Genomic DNA, 16,642 nt, shown 5'->3' with positions numbered 1-16,642 from the left:
GTTATAGAAGGTGGTGGACATTTTCTCTGTATAGACTGAACATACGATGCATTGATATGTGGTATTTGCTTAAAGATACCTCGAGTGAGAAAGGAGTTGTGTCAGAGTTTTGGGAATGGAGTAGGCCAGACCAACTATTGTAGGGGTTAGCAGCTCTGCAACCAGCTTGGTCAATTTTTGAGGCCAGAATGGAAAGGTAACAAGCAGAGCTTTCTCTGAGTCTGATTGCCTGCATCAGCTAAAGAGATGAAAGCTTGGGTGCAGCACAGCATGAAAGCTGGTAGGCAGGGTTAGCACAGCACTTCCATGTCTCCATCTTCCATACTTTTTAAAGCCCCTAATTTTATGTTTTATACCAAAATAGAGTCTTCTCTCTTCTGCAAGCTTGAGAATTTTCCTGTTTCATGACAGAAGCCTTCCTGTTTGCTCTGATTACTTCTGCTTGCATGGTAAATAACAGTCATACCCTCTTCTGCCTGGCAAGACCCAGGACCCAGCTGCCACCCATGTTCAACTAATCACTGCCTCCAGTTGGATCAGAAGAGGAACAATGCCTATCTCATACATGGAAGATGAGAATAATGTGTCATCAATTTCCTCAAGAGTAAATATCCAAAGTATATTACACTAATCTTATTTTTGTCAAATGCCACTGTTGGCTCGACTGCCAATGTGAAATAGAGTTCACAGCTCACCCCCAACATATGCTGCCTTGTTCTACTACTCAGTAAGGTTCCATGTGGAACCACATTTGCCTTCATTATTAACAGCATATTAGATGTACAAATGTGTATGATCAGTAATCTACAACTTACTGTTAAATTTTAACCCCCTTTTATTTTCTTAGTGGGCCCTCTGAAGATAAATGGCTTTATTAGAGCTTTAATTGCTTAGGTTACCAGTTTTCTAATCAAAGATTCTGGTGAGTTTCCAGTAGAAATTGTCTGTTGTTTCTACTTCAGTTGAAAGTGAGAATGCCACCGTGTAATCAGAATTGATGAAGACACTCGGGACATGATCATAGTGCAAAACGACACCATGTTTATTTGGCCAGATTCCTGGCCTGTGTAGTAAACGTGAGGGTTGATTGTTACTAATTTTTAATTTTTTTAAACTTTCTCTCTGTCCCCATATTAGGTCTGCTTCACCTATGAGACATCTACCTCACAAGCAGTTTGATCAACAAACTCTGAAGTCTTTAGGGCTGAAACTATACAAGACCATAGAGGCATGCACATTTTTGTTTATTCATTGTGTCATTCTCTTTGCTTCTGTCTTACTGGCATAATTCTTCTTTTCCCCAATAACATGTATTTGGTTTCCTTTTGTAAGAAGCTCATTTTTGTATTGCCTTATTGAAATTTATCAACCTATTTTGCTTTAGATAAAAAATGAATTAGAGTTTTCTTTAAAAAGCCAAATTTTATTTTAAGACTGTTAAGTAATCACAGGTTGTACCTTTCATTATGACTTGTTAAAGTTATCTTTGTGGTTTCATCTACCTCATCTTCTCTTGGCAGTTTCTTTAAAATTAATTTTCTTAAGGAGTCTTCTTCCTCAAAGGCCAGGAAACATCCCTCGTTCTAGTGAGTATTCAAATTTAAATGCTTGGAGCTGTAAGATGTAAATGTCTTTTTGAAGAAGATGATGTTGCTTTCACCAGGAATGTCTTTTGGAACTTCTCCTTCCTGAGGAAAAAAGGGAATGGGTCAGTCCTAGCACAAGACTCGAGCTGTTTTGTTTCAGCTCACGAATGTTTGAATGCTTAATGTTGCCTACACATAGGGTATGAAAAGCAGACACTTACCCTAAATCGAACTATTATTTTCCCATGTTCTTCCTCACAACACATGTAGTAGCTTTTATCTTCTACCTGGACACTGAATGCAACAGGCATCCCTGCTGAAGGTGTGGTAGTTTTGTAACAGTGCATGCAGAAGTTCATTCCGCTGCCTAAATATAAATTTTTTGAAACTATTAATGGTCTGCTTGGAAGAGAGCTGCAAAAACTTAGCCATAAGTATGTCCTACCTCTCTTAGCTGAATTTTATTCTTATAGATGAAATCTAAGTCTTTACTCTCGGTTTCACTATTTAGACTCAGTGATTACAAAGAACAAAAGCCCATCTAGAATAAAGAAATAGTACAATGGTTGTAAGACATGAAAAGTAGTATACCAGATTTCATCTCCTGATCTGTTACGTCTTCAAAAGCTGCCATGTTCAGATCTGGCTGGACCACAAGCACCTGGCTATTAACATTCCGAAGGAAGCGATGGAGGGTTTTTTCCTTAGAGAAGGCATCACATTCCAGCTCTGCAGAAAATATTAAGCAAAGGGGAATAAAACTAATCTGCTTAGATCTTAACAGGTCACTACAGGCTTAATTTAAGATAGCATGCAAAATTGAAGATAGCATGCACAGTAAATTCTTAGAATAGCAATATCAAATGGAGCAGAAGCTGTCTTGTTCTTTCCACCTCTACCTCAGCAATCCAGGCAAGACAGAAGGATTTGCCAAAATACAAGGAGTCAGGGGAGCAAGCGAGAGAAGCTACAAATTCTGTTAATGCAAGTACAGAAGCGACAGTTCTCTCTTCTGCCCAACATTATAATCACATGAAAAGCTTCTTGTATTAGGGAAGCACTTCCTTCAGGAGAAATAAAGCAACATCAACTTCAGAAAGGAGTGAGCTGTAGCTCTCTTTTAGAGTAGTCATTAATCAGTTTAAAAACTTGTTCTCTCAGGCACACAAAGCTTCTGTGTGTTAGTACACCCAGGCAGGTTAGTTTAGATATAATTGATTATGAAGTAATAAATGATGAGCTTTCAGCTTACCATCGTCATCTTGGTTCCAAGTGAGCAATTACAAAAAAAAAAAAAAAGAAAGAAAAGTCAATCTCTGCCTTACAAAATAAACCGATTTCTAACCAATTTTATACGGCAAAACTGGAAAATGTTCAGCCAGTCACCTGTACATTTTGAGCTGTACTCCCCCGTATCCCTAAGCCACAAAACTGAGCTGTTCTTGCTTCATAGCATTTCATTTGTGAGCATAACATGCTCAATAGAATGGCGAAGCCAACAGTCATTTGAGAAGTGAAGTTATCACCAAACCAAGAAGCATGCAAAATGTTTTCAGGTTAATTCAGTTTCAACCTGCATTCAAGGAATAAATGGCATGCACAATTCTGCATTCATCAGCACCTTTGTTCTAACAGCAATTTCATTTCAGATTGCTTCCAAAGAAGAGGCCATTTTTAGACTGTAGGTCTGGAAGTTATCAAGTTATTCCAATTCCACCCACAAGCCAAAAATCCTTCCAAGTTACCAGAATATTTTATATAAAGCAGTAATTATTCCACTGACTCATATACTTTGGCTACAATACTTCAAGCTGAAGAAGCTTAGGGGAAAATTATGTGAAAGTGGAGTGATAAAAGAGTTATTTTTCATCAGTGTTCAAACAGAGAAATTTAGTGAAAGCTTACGGTGTTCACCAATAGTATGGTACTGACCTGTTACTGCACTGGGACAGCTATCACAAACTCAGGTGCTTTTTGCACTGAGCAGCCTGGCTGCATAATCAAAGAATAACTACTAAAGCGGTGGGAGTAGTATAAGCTTAGAGGATTGCTTAGGTAGTCTGGGGGTTACAAACATGTCTACAGAAGCAGGGATGCCTGCACAAGGAAAGGATTGAATTGTCTAGCATCTTTTGATCTTCTGCGCAGGTACCAGAAACACCTGGTCTCGTTAAGCAGGGGGTAATCATTACCAGCAAAATAGAGGCAGAGGTTCTCTCCAAGCTGTACTGCACACACAACCATCAATTCACAGCTCATCTTCACCCTGCCAAAAAACACAAGAGAGCTCAGGGTTAGGAACAATGCTTACTTTGTGCAGTGAGGGAGTTCTTGGGCGAGTTTGCCTCTAATGCACAGCACCACATTAGTGACAGCGTATTTCACTGTATCTGGAAAAATAGTTTTTGAAGGACATTTGGTTTCCTTCTCTGTTGCCTTTTGCCATTATTTAGAATTACACAGAGCATCCTGAAAGTTCTATTTTATAAAACTTTCCATTGATTTATGTGATGTTACACGAAAAAAGGATCTGGTCCAGAGTACATTTCACTAAATAAATAATTGTTCCATATATAACATTATACAAACTCATTTTCTGTTTCTGTGGGAATGCTAATAAGTAGCTCCATAAACATATTTCATCAAATTAGTTCTGTTCTCTCAGGCCTGCAAAAATTGTCTTACTATCACATGGCCATTTCTGTTTCTCATTTTTCATAAGGAAATGACTTGGAATGGTGACCAAGAACTTGCAGAATGCCCAAAACTTATTCTTGCTTCGACTGCCCCCTAGAATAGCCTGTGTCTTTCCATTAGCTGTAAGGACAGCCCAAAGAGTCTAAACTTTATGTTGAAATTAGCTATTCAAGTGCATCTTGAGCTGGACTTGTACAGGTGCCTAGAGAAGCAGAGATGTAGTCTGTTTTGCAGTAGTGGAGATGTGCTTATGATATTTTAACCTTATTTTTACCAATGTATCACAGCTATTCTCTTTCAAGACTGACACAGAGCAAAGTGAGGAAGAAAAGGCATGCTTGCATTCAGAAAAAACACCTGTCATTCACCAAAACCCTGAACTAATCATTAAAGTCCAGGCAGCTTCTGCACCTCAGAGGTTTTGATCTTTATTCTGCATTCTTCAGGCTTGCACTGTGCCTCTACTGTCAAGACACAACCCCTCCAGGAACTCCAGAAAAATAATTTGGTTTTGCTTTGTTCTTGTCCTTGACCTCCTACTGGTAACAGCCAGCCAGACTTCATGTTCTTTAACTTTTTGACACAGTGACTGAGAGCCGTTAGTGTGTAAAACAGCACGGCAATGGCTATAAATTTGCTCTACCCCTTCCACTTGCCTATGACTGCACTCACCCCTTTTCTTCTATCTAAAAATTTCCAACTATGCTGGCAGAAAAGAGATACACCTGAACAGACTGTGTTGCTTCACAGAGCACAGGCTTTTCCATGTCTTAGTTCCAGCAGTGCATCAGGAGAAAAAAAAATACAAAATAAAACAAAAGTGACCTGGAGTGACCTGACTAGGGCTGTAAAGTCAAGTATTTCAGAAATTCTGCTCTATTCTAGTGCTATTGGAAGCAACAAATCTAATAAATAAACACTAGAATGCATTAAAAAAAAATAATATCCTCTTCAAAATTAAAACAGCATCTACTACCCTTAAAGGAAAGGTTAAAAAGAGGTTAAAGACAGCAGAGGAAGATACGACATTCTTTCACTTCTCTGGCAGTAGAGTTTTAAAATGTCCTCTTCTATGCCACTGAATTTTGTGAAATGCAGGTTGCCACTTTCCTTCCTGTTTCGTTTTGGTCTGCATCTTAGGAAAATGAGCAAGAGATTTACTAAAACGCTTTTTTTCGCTTTCAGAAAATAAACAGCTCACTTTGCTATCTGCAAGATCTGCTTTGCTTGGCTTTGTGATAGGCGCCCTACGTTTGGCCAGCTGCACCCAGCAACAGGCAGAGTGACATTCAGCAGCACAGCCTCTAACCGTTGGGAGCCCAGCATCTGCAAGCCTTCAGCTGGAGCTGCGTCTTGCTGTGCACTATGCAGGGGAGAAGAGAGTCACAGCAGAGTGCACAGAATGCACATGGTTGTTCTAAGTAGCCTAGAACATGAAGGGCTCCATTCAAACCTACCACTTCCCGTCCAGGCATTTTTTCCCTTGTGCTAGCTGCTGGAGTGACAAATGTAGCATTAAACCTGGGCAAACAATGGGAAGAACAGGCTCTTACACCATCATTTTACTGTGCAGTCAGAGCATCTGGCTTACTTCCAAGGCTCCTTTTCGCAACTTAAACAAAATTATAAAGCAAATACACTTGAGCAACTTAGTCAGCCTTAGGGATTGGTGGGGAGGATCATGGTGACTTCCTTGTCCCTCCAGAAAGAGCACACTAAGGAATGTATTTGGGAGCCATTCTTTTCCTCATTTTTGTAGCCTGTATAGCACTAGCTGGTCGGGGTGGAAGAGACAGCCAGGTTCATGGCAGAGGACAGCACCCTCCTTTCTGAACACGCACACCCAAGCCTTTGAAATGAAATACCATGCCACCAGCCAGCACGAGCCTCACGTAGCTGAGCGAGCCTAGAAGTCGAGGACTATTATTCTAAAGCAGCGGGGAAAGCATAAGCGGGATTTATGGATAAAGGACTAAAGATGGCCCTCGTTTTGGCGGGTAACCCAGCACAGGGACTCCCTGCCGAGCAGAGGGTGCGGGTTGGATCCCTGCTCACCCAGTGGAGAAGGGGCAGGGGCGGTGGGGGCAGCAGGGGCAGGGGCAGCTCCACAGCCCCCAGAAGGGATCAGGGACAGCAGCCATCCCCCGGATCTCGGGGTGCCCCACTCCCACGAGGAGCCCACCGCCCCTTCCCCGGGCGGCAGCGCCCTTACCTCGGTGCTGGGGGCGGTGGAGCGGTGCGGAGGGGCTGCGGGACCCCCAGGGGAGCCAAGCCCCCGGCCCCGGGTCCAGGCGTGTCCGTGGGGACAGGAGCAGAGCCGGGAGCACTGCCGGGGCTCGGGGCTCGCCTCGCTCCTCCCGAGGCTCCTGGCGACAGCGGGAGGGGATTTCAGGGCGGGGGGCTCGGTTCCTGGAGCGTTTGTGCGCGTCGGCATGTAGGGGTGGCACTTCCCCTAAGAAGAAAGCCAATCACGCAAATTCGAGGTTACGAAGGAAACTTTTTTTTTTTTTTTATCTCTCTCTCTCTCTCGTCCCTCCACCTCACGCCGATGCTGTCAGAGGAGGGCTCGTTCCCACGGCAGCAAGTTACCCTCCCCAGGCTCTCGGCACGATGCCGGCAGCAGGCAGCCCTTCCTTCCCTCTCTGCACACTCGCCCCTAAACGCTGACTGCTGTAGGGAAGCCAGTCTCGGACCTAAGGCATGCTGCGTGCCTCGGGCTCTTTAGCAAAGCAGCAGCAAGAAATACATCGCTGCTGTCTGCGAAGTCCTCCCCCCGATCACCTTCCGTAGAGGTGTAACCACAGGAGAGAAATATTGGCAGCTCTTAAGGAAAAGGAAAAGCCAGAAACATACAGCTGACAGTTAAAAACAGGTGAATGAATAGCTCCTAATTTGCACCAGCACGTGAATTGCTTCGCAAGTCCTTATTAATTGGGAATAAATAAATTGGTGCTGGCTGGAAGGGTTCTTTTAGCTGCCCCAGCCCCAGCCGGGCTGTTTCGCAGGAGGCACGGCTGCCCCGGGAGCTGCGGTCCCTGCAGCGGCAAGTACCGTGGAGCGGTAGGATATAAAAGCAAGAAAACAAACCCGGGATCGAATTGTTCGCCGATATTTTGCATAGTTCGTAGGATTCAATACATTTTTAGTACTGGGAATACATTTTTAGTACTGGGCTGTGGGGGAAAAAAAAATAAAGCGGTAGAGCAGACGACAACGCAAGCTGAGCCGTTGTTCCCCTGTTCCCGTGCCGGTCTCTTAGCGGGGCAGCTGTACCCGTCTGTCGGCGATGTGTTCCTGGCTATACCCTAAACCGAAGGAGGTATTTCTGAGGCCAAAGGGGCGTCTTTCAATATCCCTTCTGAGCTAATAATTCTGAAATAGAAGTACTGTCTATTTTACTAATGACTGTGGTTCTTGTCTGTACCTCACAAACAGGTTAAGACAAAAACCACAGGCTAGCTGCAGAAATGTATTGTTTCTTTGAAACTGTTGAAAGAAACCAATTAAATTGATTTAGAATAAATTATAAAAAGCAGAGGAATGCAGGTGTTGCAGAGTATTTCTCAGGAGGCAAATTTTTTCTTTGCCTAGTTACTGGAATATACTTTCCATGGAGTAAAACTTCATGTTTCAGGCAGATAAAAATAAATTTTTGGTAGCTACTGCTTTCAGATAATAAGTGTAATTATTTATAGGCACTCAATCACACTAAATTCAAATCAGAGAGCAATATTATATTATCCTCTTCCATTTTCTTGTTTTGTTACAAGGCATTCACAGTGTGTGTTGTTCACCTTAACCTATACCAAAGAGATCTCCAGATCTGATTTAAACAATTAGACCTAGATTATTTTAATATATAACAGTTGTAATTCTATCGTTTCTCTTGGCATTCTGCTTGAATGGTTGGCTCTTGCAGTAATACACACACATGTCTCTTAAAATATAACTGATTTCTGCTTCTGATTGTTGGTTCCTGTAAGTTTTCCCGATAGCTATTATGTAACAGATAGTTCCTTCCTCTGAAGTTATAAAGTACAATCAAATTGACTCTTGGTTTCTTTCAATGAAAATAAAAAGTTTCACTTCTTTAAGTATCTCCCTCTGAATAATTTTCTGTTGGCTTAAAATAATACTCACGAATCTTGTCTTCCTTCTATTGACTTTTAATTGATTTTTAATAATTCAGAAACCAGAGCTTTATTCAGGAGAGCCCCCCATTGGGGTGGTACTGCTTGTGTCTCTCTTTCCCAGATACCTAACTTTTTGTTTCATTAACATATATATAAAATTAATGTTGTAATCATTATTTATTCTTTTGCATTTTTTCTTTATTAAGTTTAAATTTACATGCAGATCACTAGTGAAATATTAAATAATATTGTACTTGGTACAGAAGGTTGTGCAAAACACCAAAAAACCAGTGCCAGTCAGCCAATATTGTTAATTTTGTATTAACCAAAATTGGTCTGTTGTTTCAACCTTTGAGATAGTAAAAATTCAGTTAGGTCATTTAGCAAATTGGAGTTTTTTTTTCCTCTTAGTCTTTACATATTTGCATTTTTAAAGGCTGGGGTCTAACTCATAACAATCATTTTTATTTTAAGTTTTAAGCTTTCATTTCTCCTGCTATTTTAATATCTCTAATTTTAAAGGAACAGGAACTACTTTTATAGTAATTGCTTAGACTTCTTTTTTCTTTTTTTATTTTTCTGACCTCTTTCCATAGACTATCACATCCATAAGATACTGAAAGTGGTTTAAAAAAAAAAAAAAACAAAAAACAAAACATAGTTCACTTATTATAAGTCAGGTAGTCTGTTAGTAGAAATGTTAATATATTAATAACAACTTAATATTTAATTGGCATATTTCTTTTGTATCTATTTTATAATGTTAGATAGGGTTCTTCAATATTTTTGGAGAGTTTCACAAAGTGGGCCATGACAGTGAATTGGATATTGCTTCTATTTTGAGGAAGTGCTTAGTTCTTGTTCTTTCAGCAGTTTCACTTCTTACCCTGAGTTCTGACTTTCAGAGGATATATGGATAAAACGTGTAAGGTTAAGATCTGTTCTCTTAACCAGAAACGAAAGATGCATGAAAAGTCCCCTGTACTCCAACGTAACTTCACATTTTGTGACTATTTTCTTCACTGTAGCTCATCAACCTGAGGTTTAGGAAGGCAGCAGCAGAATGGTGTTGAACATTTTGGTCTAAGAACATGAGGTGTAATGCTGAAAAAGGTTTCCCGGATGGTGGTGGCCAGCCTCTTGCTGCTGTAAGCAAGCAACCTCACCACACTATCTGACTCAGACACTTCCTAATGAAACTGTACACTGTTTACCTACAGTGTAAGGAAAATGCAATCTTTTTTACCATTTTATAGACAAGCCTCGTTTGTCTTGGAAGTAGCCTAGTCTTATAGGTCTGATGTAATTGCTCAGATTTACGCATTTGCGGGCTCTTCCAAATTTTTGAAAGGGGTCCATCTGGCCTAGACACCCGCAAGCGGCCCCTGCTTCCCACTGCCATGCCACCTGCGACAGACACTGCCAGCGCTGTCCCAGTGCCTGGCACAACCACACGGTGCCTACGGGCGGCCTCGTGGGCCCAGGGATAACTCAGGCGTGTGGCCGGGCTGTGACACCCCTCCCGCGGCCGCCTGAGCCGGCGGCACGGCTTCTCCTCGCCTCAGGAGCCAGCCCCCCTTCTCCTCCCCTCCGCCGCCGCCATTTCGCGGCGGCCGTTAACGGCCGCCAACGGCCGCCAGGCCCCGGATCCGCCCTGAGGGGAGCTCGGGGGGACGGCATCTCCCTGAGGGAGCCCCCGCTGCCCACCCCGGGACGCGGAGCCCTCTCAGGGCTGCGGTCGAGGTGCTGTGTGTGGAGCGGTCACAGAGGTGTTGGTCACACATTTGTCAGGTGTCTGTGCAGGTTTATTTCCCACTAGTTACACTCAGTAACTGCTCACAAAATCTGAATGTTGTACATATTTATTTATTTTTTCTTCTAATCAGGTAACAATGACAAGCAATGCACAAAAATCTGATGAGAATAGAAGTAAACGTAAAAAAGAGATGGAGGTGAGCAATTCCGTGTGAGGAAGGGTCTCACCCTTGCAGCCCCAGTGAGGGATGAGCTCACTGCAAGTGGGGGTGTTCAGCCTACAGAAGAGAAAGCTCCTGGGTGACCTCGTTGCAGCTTTTCAGTACTTAAAGGGGGCTTAAAAAGAGATGCAGAGCGACTTTTTGCTCAATCAGATAATGACAGGATGAGGGGGAATGGTTTTAAACTAAAAGAGAGGAGATTTAGATTAGAGGCTAGGAGGAAATCCTTCACTCAGAGGGTGGTGAGGCACTGGCACTCGTTGCCCAGAGAGGTTGTGGGTGCCCCATCCCTGGAGGTGATCAAGGCCAGGCTGGATGAGGCCCTAGGCAACCTGATCTAGTGGGTGGTGTCCCTGAAAATGGCAGGGTGGTTGGAACTACATGTAGATGATATTTGAGGTCCCTTCCAACCCAACCGGTTCTATGATTCATTCTATGATTCAGTGGAGCGAGGCATGGTGCAGCTGCCGCTCTGGTGTTGCTGCGAGCTCCTGTCACAGAGAGGGGAAGAGAGCCCCATGGCTCTCCTTGGTCCCTCACACAAGGTGTTCTGTCCTCTCTGCTGACGGGGGAACAAGGATGACTTCTGTGAGGACCCTTCTCAGACTGAAGATCAACAAAATGGGGTGTGCACTGCAACATGGTTACGTAGGGCCTCTCGAGAGTGAACTGCTGAAGTGCACCAGATTTTACTGATAGAGGCAAAAATCCTAGGATTTCCCAGCCACACCCTAGTATAGTGATGCTGTGCCTGCTCTTAACAGAGGGTGTTGGCACAGGAACCAGCACTTGGCTTTCTGTGAAAACAGTTGAGATATTTTTGAAACTTTTTGCTGTTTTCAATTAAATTTGATCAGACGAGCTGAGCATGTTTCAAGTCCTAGAATCTGTTTGTTTATTTATTAATTTATTTTATTTACTAGAATGAAGCCACAGAGAATCCTCAGTTGTCTTCCACTGACAAAACAGACTTGGCTTTTTCTGAGAGCTCCCAGTCCCTTTACGAACCTGAACCACCAGAAGAGGTTTTAACTGGTGATGTATTAAATATACTTAAAGTAACTACTGAATTAATTAATGGGATGTCGAGATGAAGATTCATTCAACTGTTAAAATAAAATTACTTTTTCCTTTTAACAGAGATGAACAAAGAAATTAAGAACTTGTTATCAAAATACGCCCAGATTTTAAGGCAAGTTAACTGTCCTATTTATACAGCACTTCTTTCTAACTTTTCTTGGTATGATTGATTACTGTGGCTGTATATAAAAACATGGTGAAAATTATAAACCATAGATCTTGAAATAAAAGTGCTTTTCTCTGTTACAATAGAGAACAGATAAATTGGTCAGAAACTGAGTATTGGTAGACTGCACACTTAAGTAAAGCATAAAAGCAGTTACTGGTTTCAGTATTAATTTCAACTTCAGTTGTGGGTCATTTTTGTTTTGTTTTGTTTTCAATTAAGTGAGAGAGCAGCAATGGATGCTTCTTATGTCCAAGAACTTGATGGAATCTTGAAAGAAGCAAGGACCCTAGAAAACCACTTAAAACAGAAAAGGGAGAGTCTGAAACAGAGATTCACTGTGATTGCAAATAGTCTGCAAAGCTGAATGGAGTCTGTTAGACTGCAGAAATACAGAGCAAAACTTTGTAAAAACCATGGTGAATGTGATAATGAATGTTTCATAAATATCTTCTGTAAGTATTTCTAATTCAGGAAACTTTCAACAATTTAAACAGCATCTTATTTTTTTAAATAAGTAAGCATATGCAATATATAGGGTAGTGACAGTAAACATGGCACTAAATATCCCTTTTAAATCCTACCACTCCAAGGGATTCTACAGATTAGAACATCTTTTCTTTTTGACCCATTGTGTAGGCTGTCCCTGTACTTCCATCCTTAGAAAACTAACTTTTGATGCTAAAATTGTAGTAGAATGTATCTGAAATCATATTTTTATTTTTGTCTCAGAGCATAAATAGATTGAAGAGATCAGCTAAGAAACAGGAGAGTTCTATTAAGAGTATTACTTTGGGAAATGTATAAAGATGTATAAAGTCTTAATTTGAATATATGTATTTCAATACCTACATCTTTTCAAATGAAAAATGGTCATTTTAATATAATCATAAAAGCATATAATCAAAACTTTGCTGGTAATATCAATAAATGAAAGATAATGTTACCTCTATCTTGAATTACACTGTTCTTTTATTATTGTTGTTATTATTTTGATACATCAGTACTGTTTGCTGTATATCCAGTTTATTTAAGGGTGATTATAGAGTTTTTGAACAATTTTTCTTTCATGTCATTTCATTCGGTTAAAAGATGAAGCATAAAATGTATAAAGCATTACTTGTACTAATTGTGAGGCCAATGTAAAAGAAAAGAGCTAGATAATCCTGTTGCTAGCATAAGATAGATAAATATATCTTTCTCTTAGTGCTGTGCGTTAATTTTTTCTTTAAATCTTTTTGGACTTAAAAGGCAGAAAGGAAGGTAGATACAAGTCCCGACTGAATGTGATGTCTGTCAAGCTAATACTAATAATCAAATTAAAACAAATGAGAGAAACTGGACACCTAGGAAGAGATTTTCCAAGGTATCTAAAGATGCAGATATGGACTTAGTAGGATTTTCAAAGTGCCTACGGATGTAAGCACCTTACATGCTTAGGAATTTCTTAAAATCCCATAAGATGACTATCTGCATATTTAGCATCTAAAGACTTTTAAAAATCTCACCACTGGTATACATCATATTTTACTAGAGTCTGGTAATTTTGTAATTGGTCTCTGCAATTCTGTTCAAATGCAAGAAAGTGGGAGAAAAAGAAGTTTTTGGAAGCTAAATTTTCTAGAATATTGTACTCGGTGTCTGTAGAATAATCATCTAAACAAAAATTATTAAAGGCAAAGTTTAAAATTGTCATCTGTGAAGTGTTTGAATTTGAAAATCTACCTGAAGTAACTCATATAAGCATTTAAATAAAATTATTGCAACTTTCATGACTTAAATATGTCTGTTTTGTCAAATTCAAAAAGAGCCTTGCTGTGTTTTACCTGTTTGTGCTTATGAAAATCGTACAACTTTTTTCGATCAGATAGATTCATTTCATTAGATTTAGTTTGCATGGCTAATATATATAGGCTGTAAAGCTCTTGTGCTAGTATCAAATATTAATAAGATGCACAACTTAGAAGTCCCGTTGGATCACATAGTGCAAGTTTCTTCCTTTAGGGGCTCAAAAGAGCACAGATGTGTACTGTTACTTGTGTAGTGGTCTGCTCCATTTAAAAACTTCATAAAATCCGATAAAACTAGTCAGTCTGCACCTCTTAGAATGGAGAACTGCTTAAATCTGACATTCAAATGCAGTTAAATTCAACATACCTCTCTCAAAGATGACTTGCTTTTCTACAGTGACTTCTTATATGATTGGTTTTCATTACGTTACACTGCTTGTTTGTAATACGGTATTTATGGTGGGATTTCTGTCATAGTAAAAGGATTTTAGAGTTTGAAGAGACGTTAAAAGTAAACTCACTAGGCATGGCTACAGTAGCCTGGGTGAACTTGTGAACAGTGTGATTATGCTCATTAAAAGGCAGTCATTCAAAGCTTTGTATGATTTTGAAATTAACATTTTTAAAACTAATTACTAAATTGCTATGAACAACAAAATTTCTGTTTTTTGCTGCACAAATCTATGTAAAATATATATAAGAAGAACCACTAACCAAATAAAATAAATAAAATATGTAGTTTAATAAAGTTCTAGTTTGAAATGGTAAGTTGAGAAAGCTTAAAGTATCCATTGAAAAGAAATCTCTCTTCTCTTTTGAAGGTAAAAACATTTCAGCAGTGGAAATACCCACTTACCGGTTGCTTTTGTACATAATTCTATTCCCATTTAAAAGGAATTCTTCCATAATTACTTTACTTTAAAAATATAAACAAGGTTTCTTGCCTTCCAGTGTGCTATTCAATATCTGTTGTATGTGGGAATACTCATACTCTGTTTATCTTCTAAACCATTACAAAATATAATTTTGGTGTTTTCCAATTTGCCTACATTGATAGTGATGTTCCTGGGCTTATTGTTTCTCTTGGGTATTTCAATATTTATTGGGAGAAAAAAAAAACAATTTTCTTACTCTCGTCTTCTGAAATGAAGCTAAAAGTTCATCCTCTCTCTGAGGAATGAGCTTCATATGGAGTCCTCCTGGCACCTCTCCCATCACTATCCGCTTTCCAGTTTTACTGAAGGAGGTTTGAACTGAAAATTAATTGGCTTTAAAGCTGCCAAATCTGATCAGCAAAGCTCAGCTGGTAACTACGTTTTCTTTAAGCTTCTCCCCCTGTTGTTTAAGCTGCAGTGCCTTAGTAAATTACCAAGAACGTCTAAGATGACAGATCAGTAACAGAATATAAATGGATTTTCTAGAAATTGTGGAAGCATCTGAGGCAAAGTTCTGATTCTCTTGAAGTCACGGGGATTTTCGGCGGTGATTCTCTTGCATTTCTGAGCTTGCTGTGAGTACTTTCAGAATCCAGAAATTGTAAGTGATGAAAAACTAGTATTCAGTTCATCTCATTGCTCTGCTATTATCTGAAAGCTGAAATGGAGAACAACAAATAATGCAGATGTGGCTGAGGTATTCAGGGACCAATCATCTTTACCCAGAAAAGGTTATTGACTTTTCACTTAAAATGAAACTGCCTTGAAATAGCGTAGATGTAGGTACATGGATCATAATGGAAAAATACAAGATTGAATAAGTAATAGATCTATTTAAGGCATATGAAATTTAGTCTAAATTCAATTCAGCTAATCTAAAAAACCTCGAGGTTTTTCTTTGAATTGTCTTTTGAAAACGTGACGAAGGTAGTACTAGCAAAGACCAGAGTGAGTCTCTTACATTATCAGGGTGAAAAGCTGGAAAAATGAGGACAAAGAATCACAGATCGATCAGTCTAACTCTTATCCTGTGGAGATTCTGTACCAAATTTCTTACTCACTTCAAAAGCAGCAGGGAAGAGTCCACAAAAACAATCAAATACACACTTGGATTGGAGTAGCAAACTTAATAGATATAGAAAAACAATAGGTGGGGTATACCTTGATATAAGGGAACTGCCAGTGTTTTGCGTGATATATATATCTATATATCTCTCTATATAGATAAGAACAGTTAGCAAGTAGGGGCCACAGAATGAGCTAAAAAGTTGATCAAAGGAATCAGTCTCACTTTTCCTGGAAAGTTCAGTTTAGCTGGCATCCTATAGGGATCTGCATCAAACCTGGCCTATTCAATATTATTGTGAGTGATTTAGAAGGACGACGTGAGAGAATACCATTAATTTTCAAGTATCAGCAAGCTATGCAGGGTGGCAGATGCTAGCGGTAATGTACATTGAAAATTTGCCATCATCTCAATCAGATGGAAAACTGTCATGAAATCAAGATCAATTTTATAAAAAAAAAAAAAAAAAAAAAAAATTAAAAAGGGGGAGAAAAACACTAAGCTTAGCAAGGGGGATTGTGTGCTACTTACAAAGCAGAGCGATGGCTACAGCCTATATGATGTTGTGTGGGGAAAAAGAAGCTGAGATGTGTTAACTAAAGGTTAGTGGATAAGGCAAAAGCGTAGTTCTGCTTTACTCTGTGCTAGTTAGCTCCTAGCTGGAGAATTAAAAACAGAGTGGACAGAGTCCAGAGTGGGAGACAGGAATAATAACGGACAAAGAAACGGTGATCTATTAGGAAAGGCTGGAGTTAAGTTTAGAGAACACAGAAAACAGGAGAAGGTTATGATAGCATAAGTAATAAAAAGGACAGTAATCAGCTGTTTGCTGTGTCTTGTAGAAAGGACAGGAAGAAATCAGCTTAATTTGCAACAGAAGACTTAGGATGAGTAGTAATCTGTCCCATCTGAAGGACAGTGGGTTACCTTGAGTGCTGGGTACGCTGCCGCGCTCTCCACCGAGGGACAGCTTCTGGGAGCCACTTAATAAAAAGAAAACAGCCACAGTCATCGCAGTGCGTGTGCCAAATGGTCGCGACTTGCTCCCTGCATCCCCAGGGCAAGGGGAGAAGCTCCCCCCGCTGTGACACCGCAGGCTGTGCCCCACGCCGGGAGATGCTCGCTTCCCTGGCCGGGCAGGGGCCCGAGGCTGCCGCGCTGCTGCCCTGCTCCTGCTGCTGCTGCTGCTGGCAGCCTCCCTGCCGGCTCTTAT

At 40.4% G+C, this 16,642-nt stretch overlaps 2 protein-coding genes across 2 annotated transcripts in view; one reads left to right on the top strand and one right to left on the bottom strand.

The window, feature by feature from the left end:
- BCO2 (beta-carotene oxygenase 2) overlaps positions 1-16,642 on the top strand; it is a 43,344-nt gene that overhangs the window by 5,969 nt on the left and 20,733 nt on the right. The gene's annotated exons all lie outside the window — the stretch shown is intronic.
- IL18 (interleukin 18) lies at positions 1,493-16,405 on the bottom strand. Its single transcript, XM_032201800.1, has 6 exons — positions 16,357-16,405; positions 3,779-3,852; positions 2,839-2,847; positions 2,178-2,315; positions 1,808-1,953; positions 1,493-1,688 (listed from the first exon to the last, which is right to left on the bottom strand). Exons 2-6 carry the CDS (start codon positions 3,843-3,845, stop codon positions 1,584-1,586), a joined length of 465 nt encoding a protein of 154 aa, XP_032057691.1. The 5' UTR covers positions 3,846-3,852; positions 16,357-16,405; the 3' UTR covers positions 1,493-1,583.

The sequence above is a fragment of the Aythya fuligula genome, chromosome 22, assembly GCF_009819795.1.
Source record: "Aythya fuligula isolate bAytFul2 chromosome 22, bAytFul2.pri, whole genome shotgun sequence".
Taxonomy (NCBI): Eukaryota; Metazoa; Chordata; class Aves; order Anseriformes; family Anatidae; genus Aythya; species Aythya fuligula.
Note: the sequence above shows the minus strand (reverse complement) of the source record. Positions and strands in the feature narration are given on the sequence as shown.

Excerpts from the sequence above, each read along its gene's own strand:
- IL18 (XM_032201800.1), bottom strand. The coding sequence starts at position 3,845 with ATGAGCTGTGAATTGATGGTTGTGTGTGCAGTACAGCTTGGAGAGAAC. Across the intron at positions 1,954-2,177 it reads AGATCAGGAGATGAAATCTG|GCAGCGGAATGAACTTCTGC; the intron begins GTATACTACTTT and ends ATTTATATTTAG. Across the intron at positions 1,689-1,807 it reads AAATAATAGTTCGATTTAGG|GAAGGAGAAGTTCCAAAAGA; the intron begins GTAAGTGTCTGC and ends TTTTTTCCTCAG.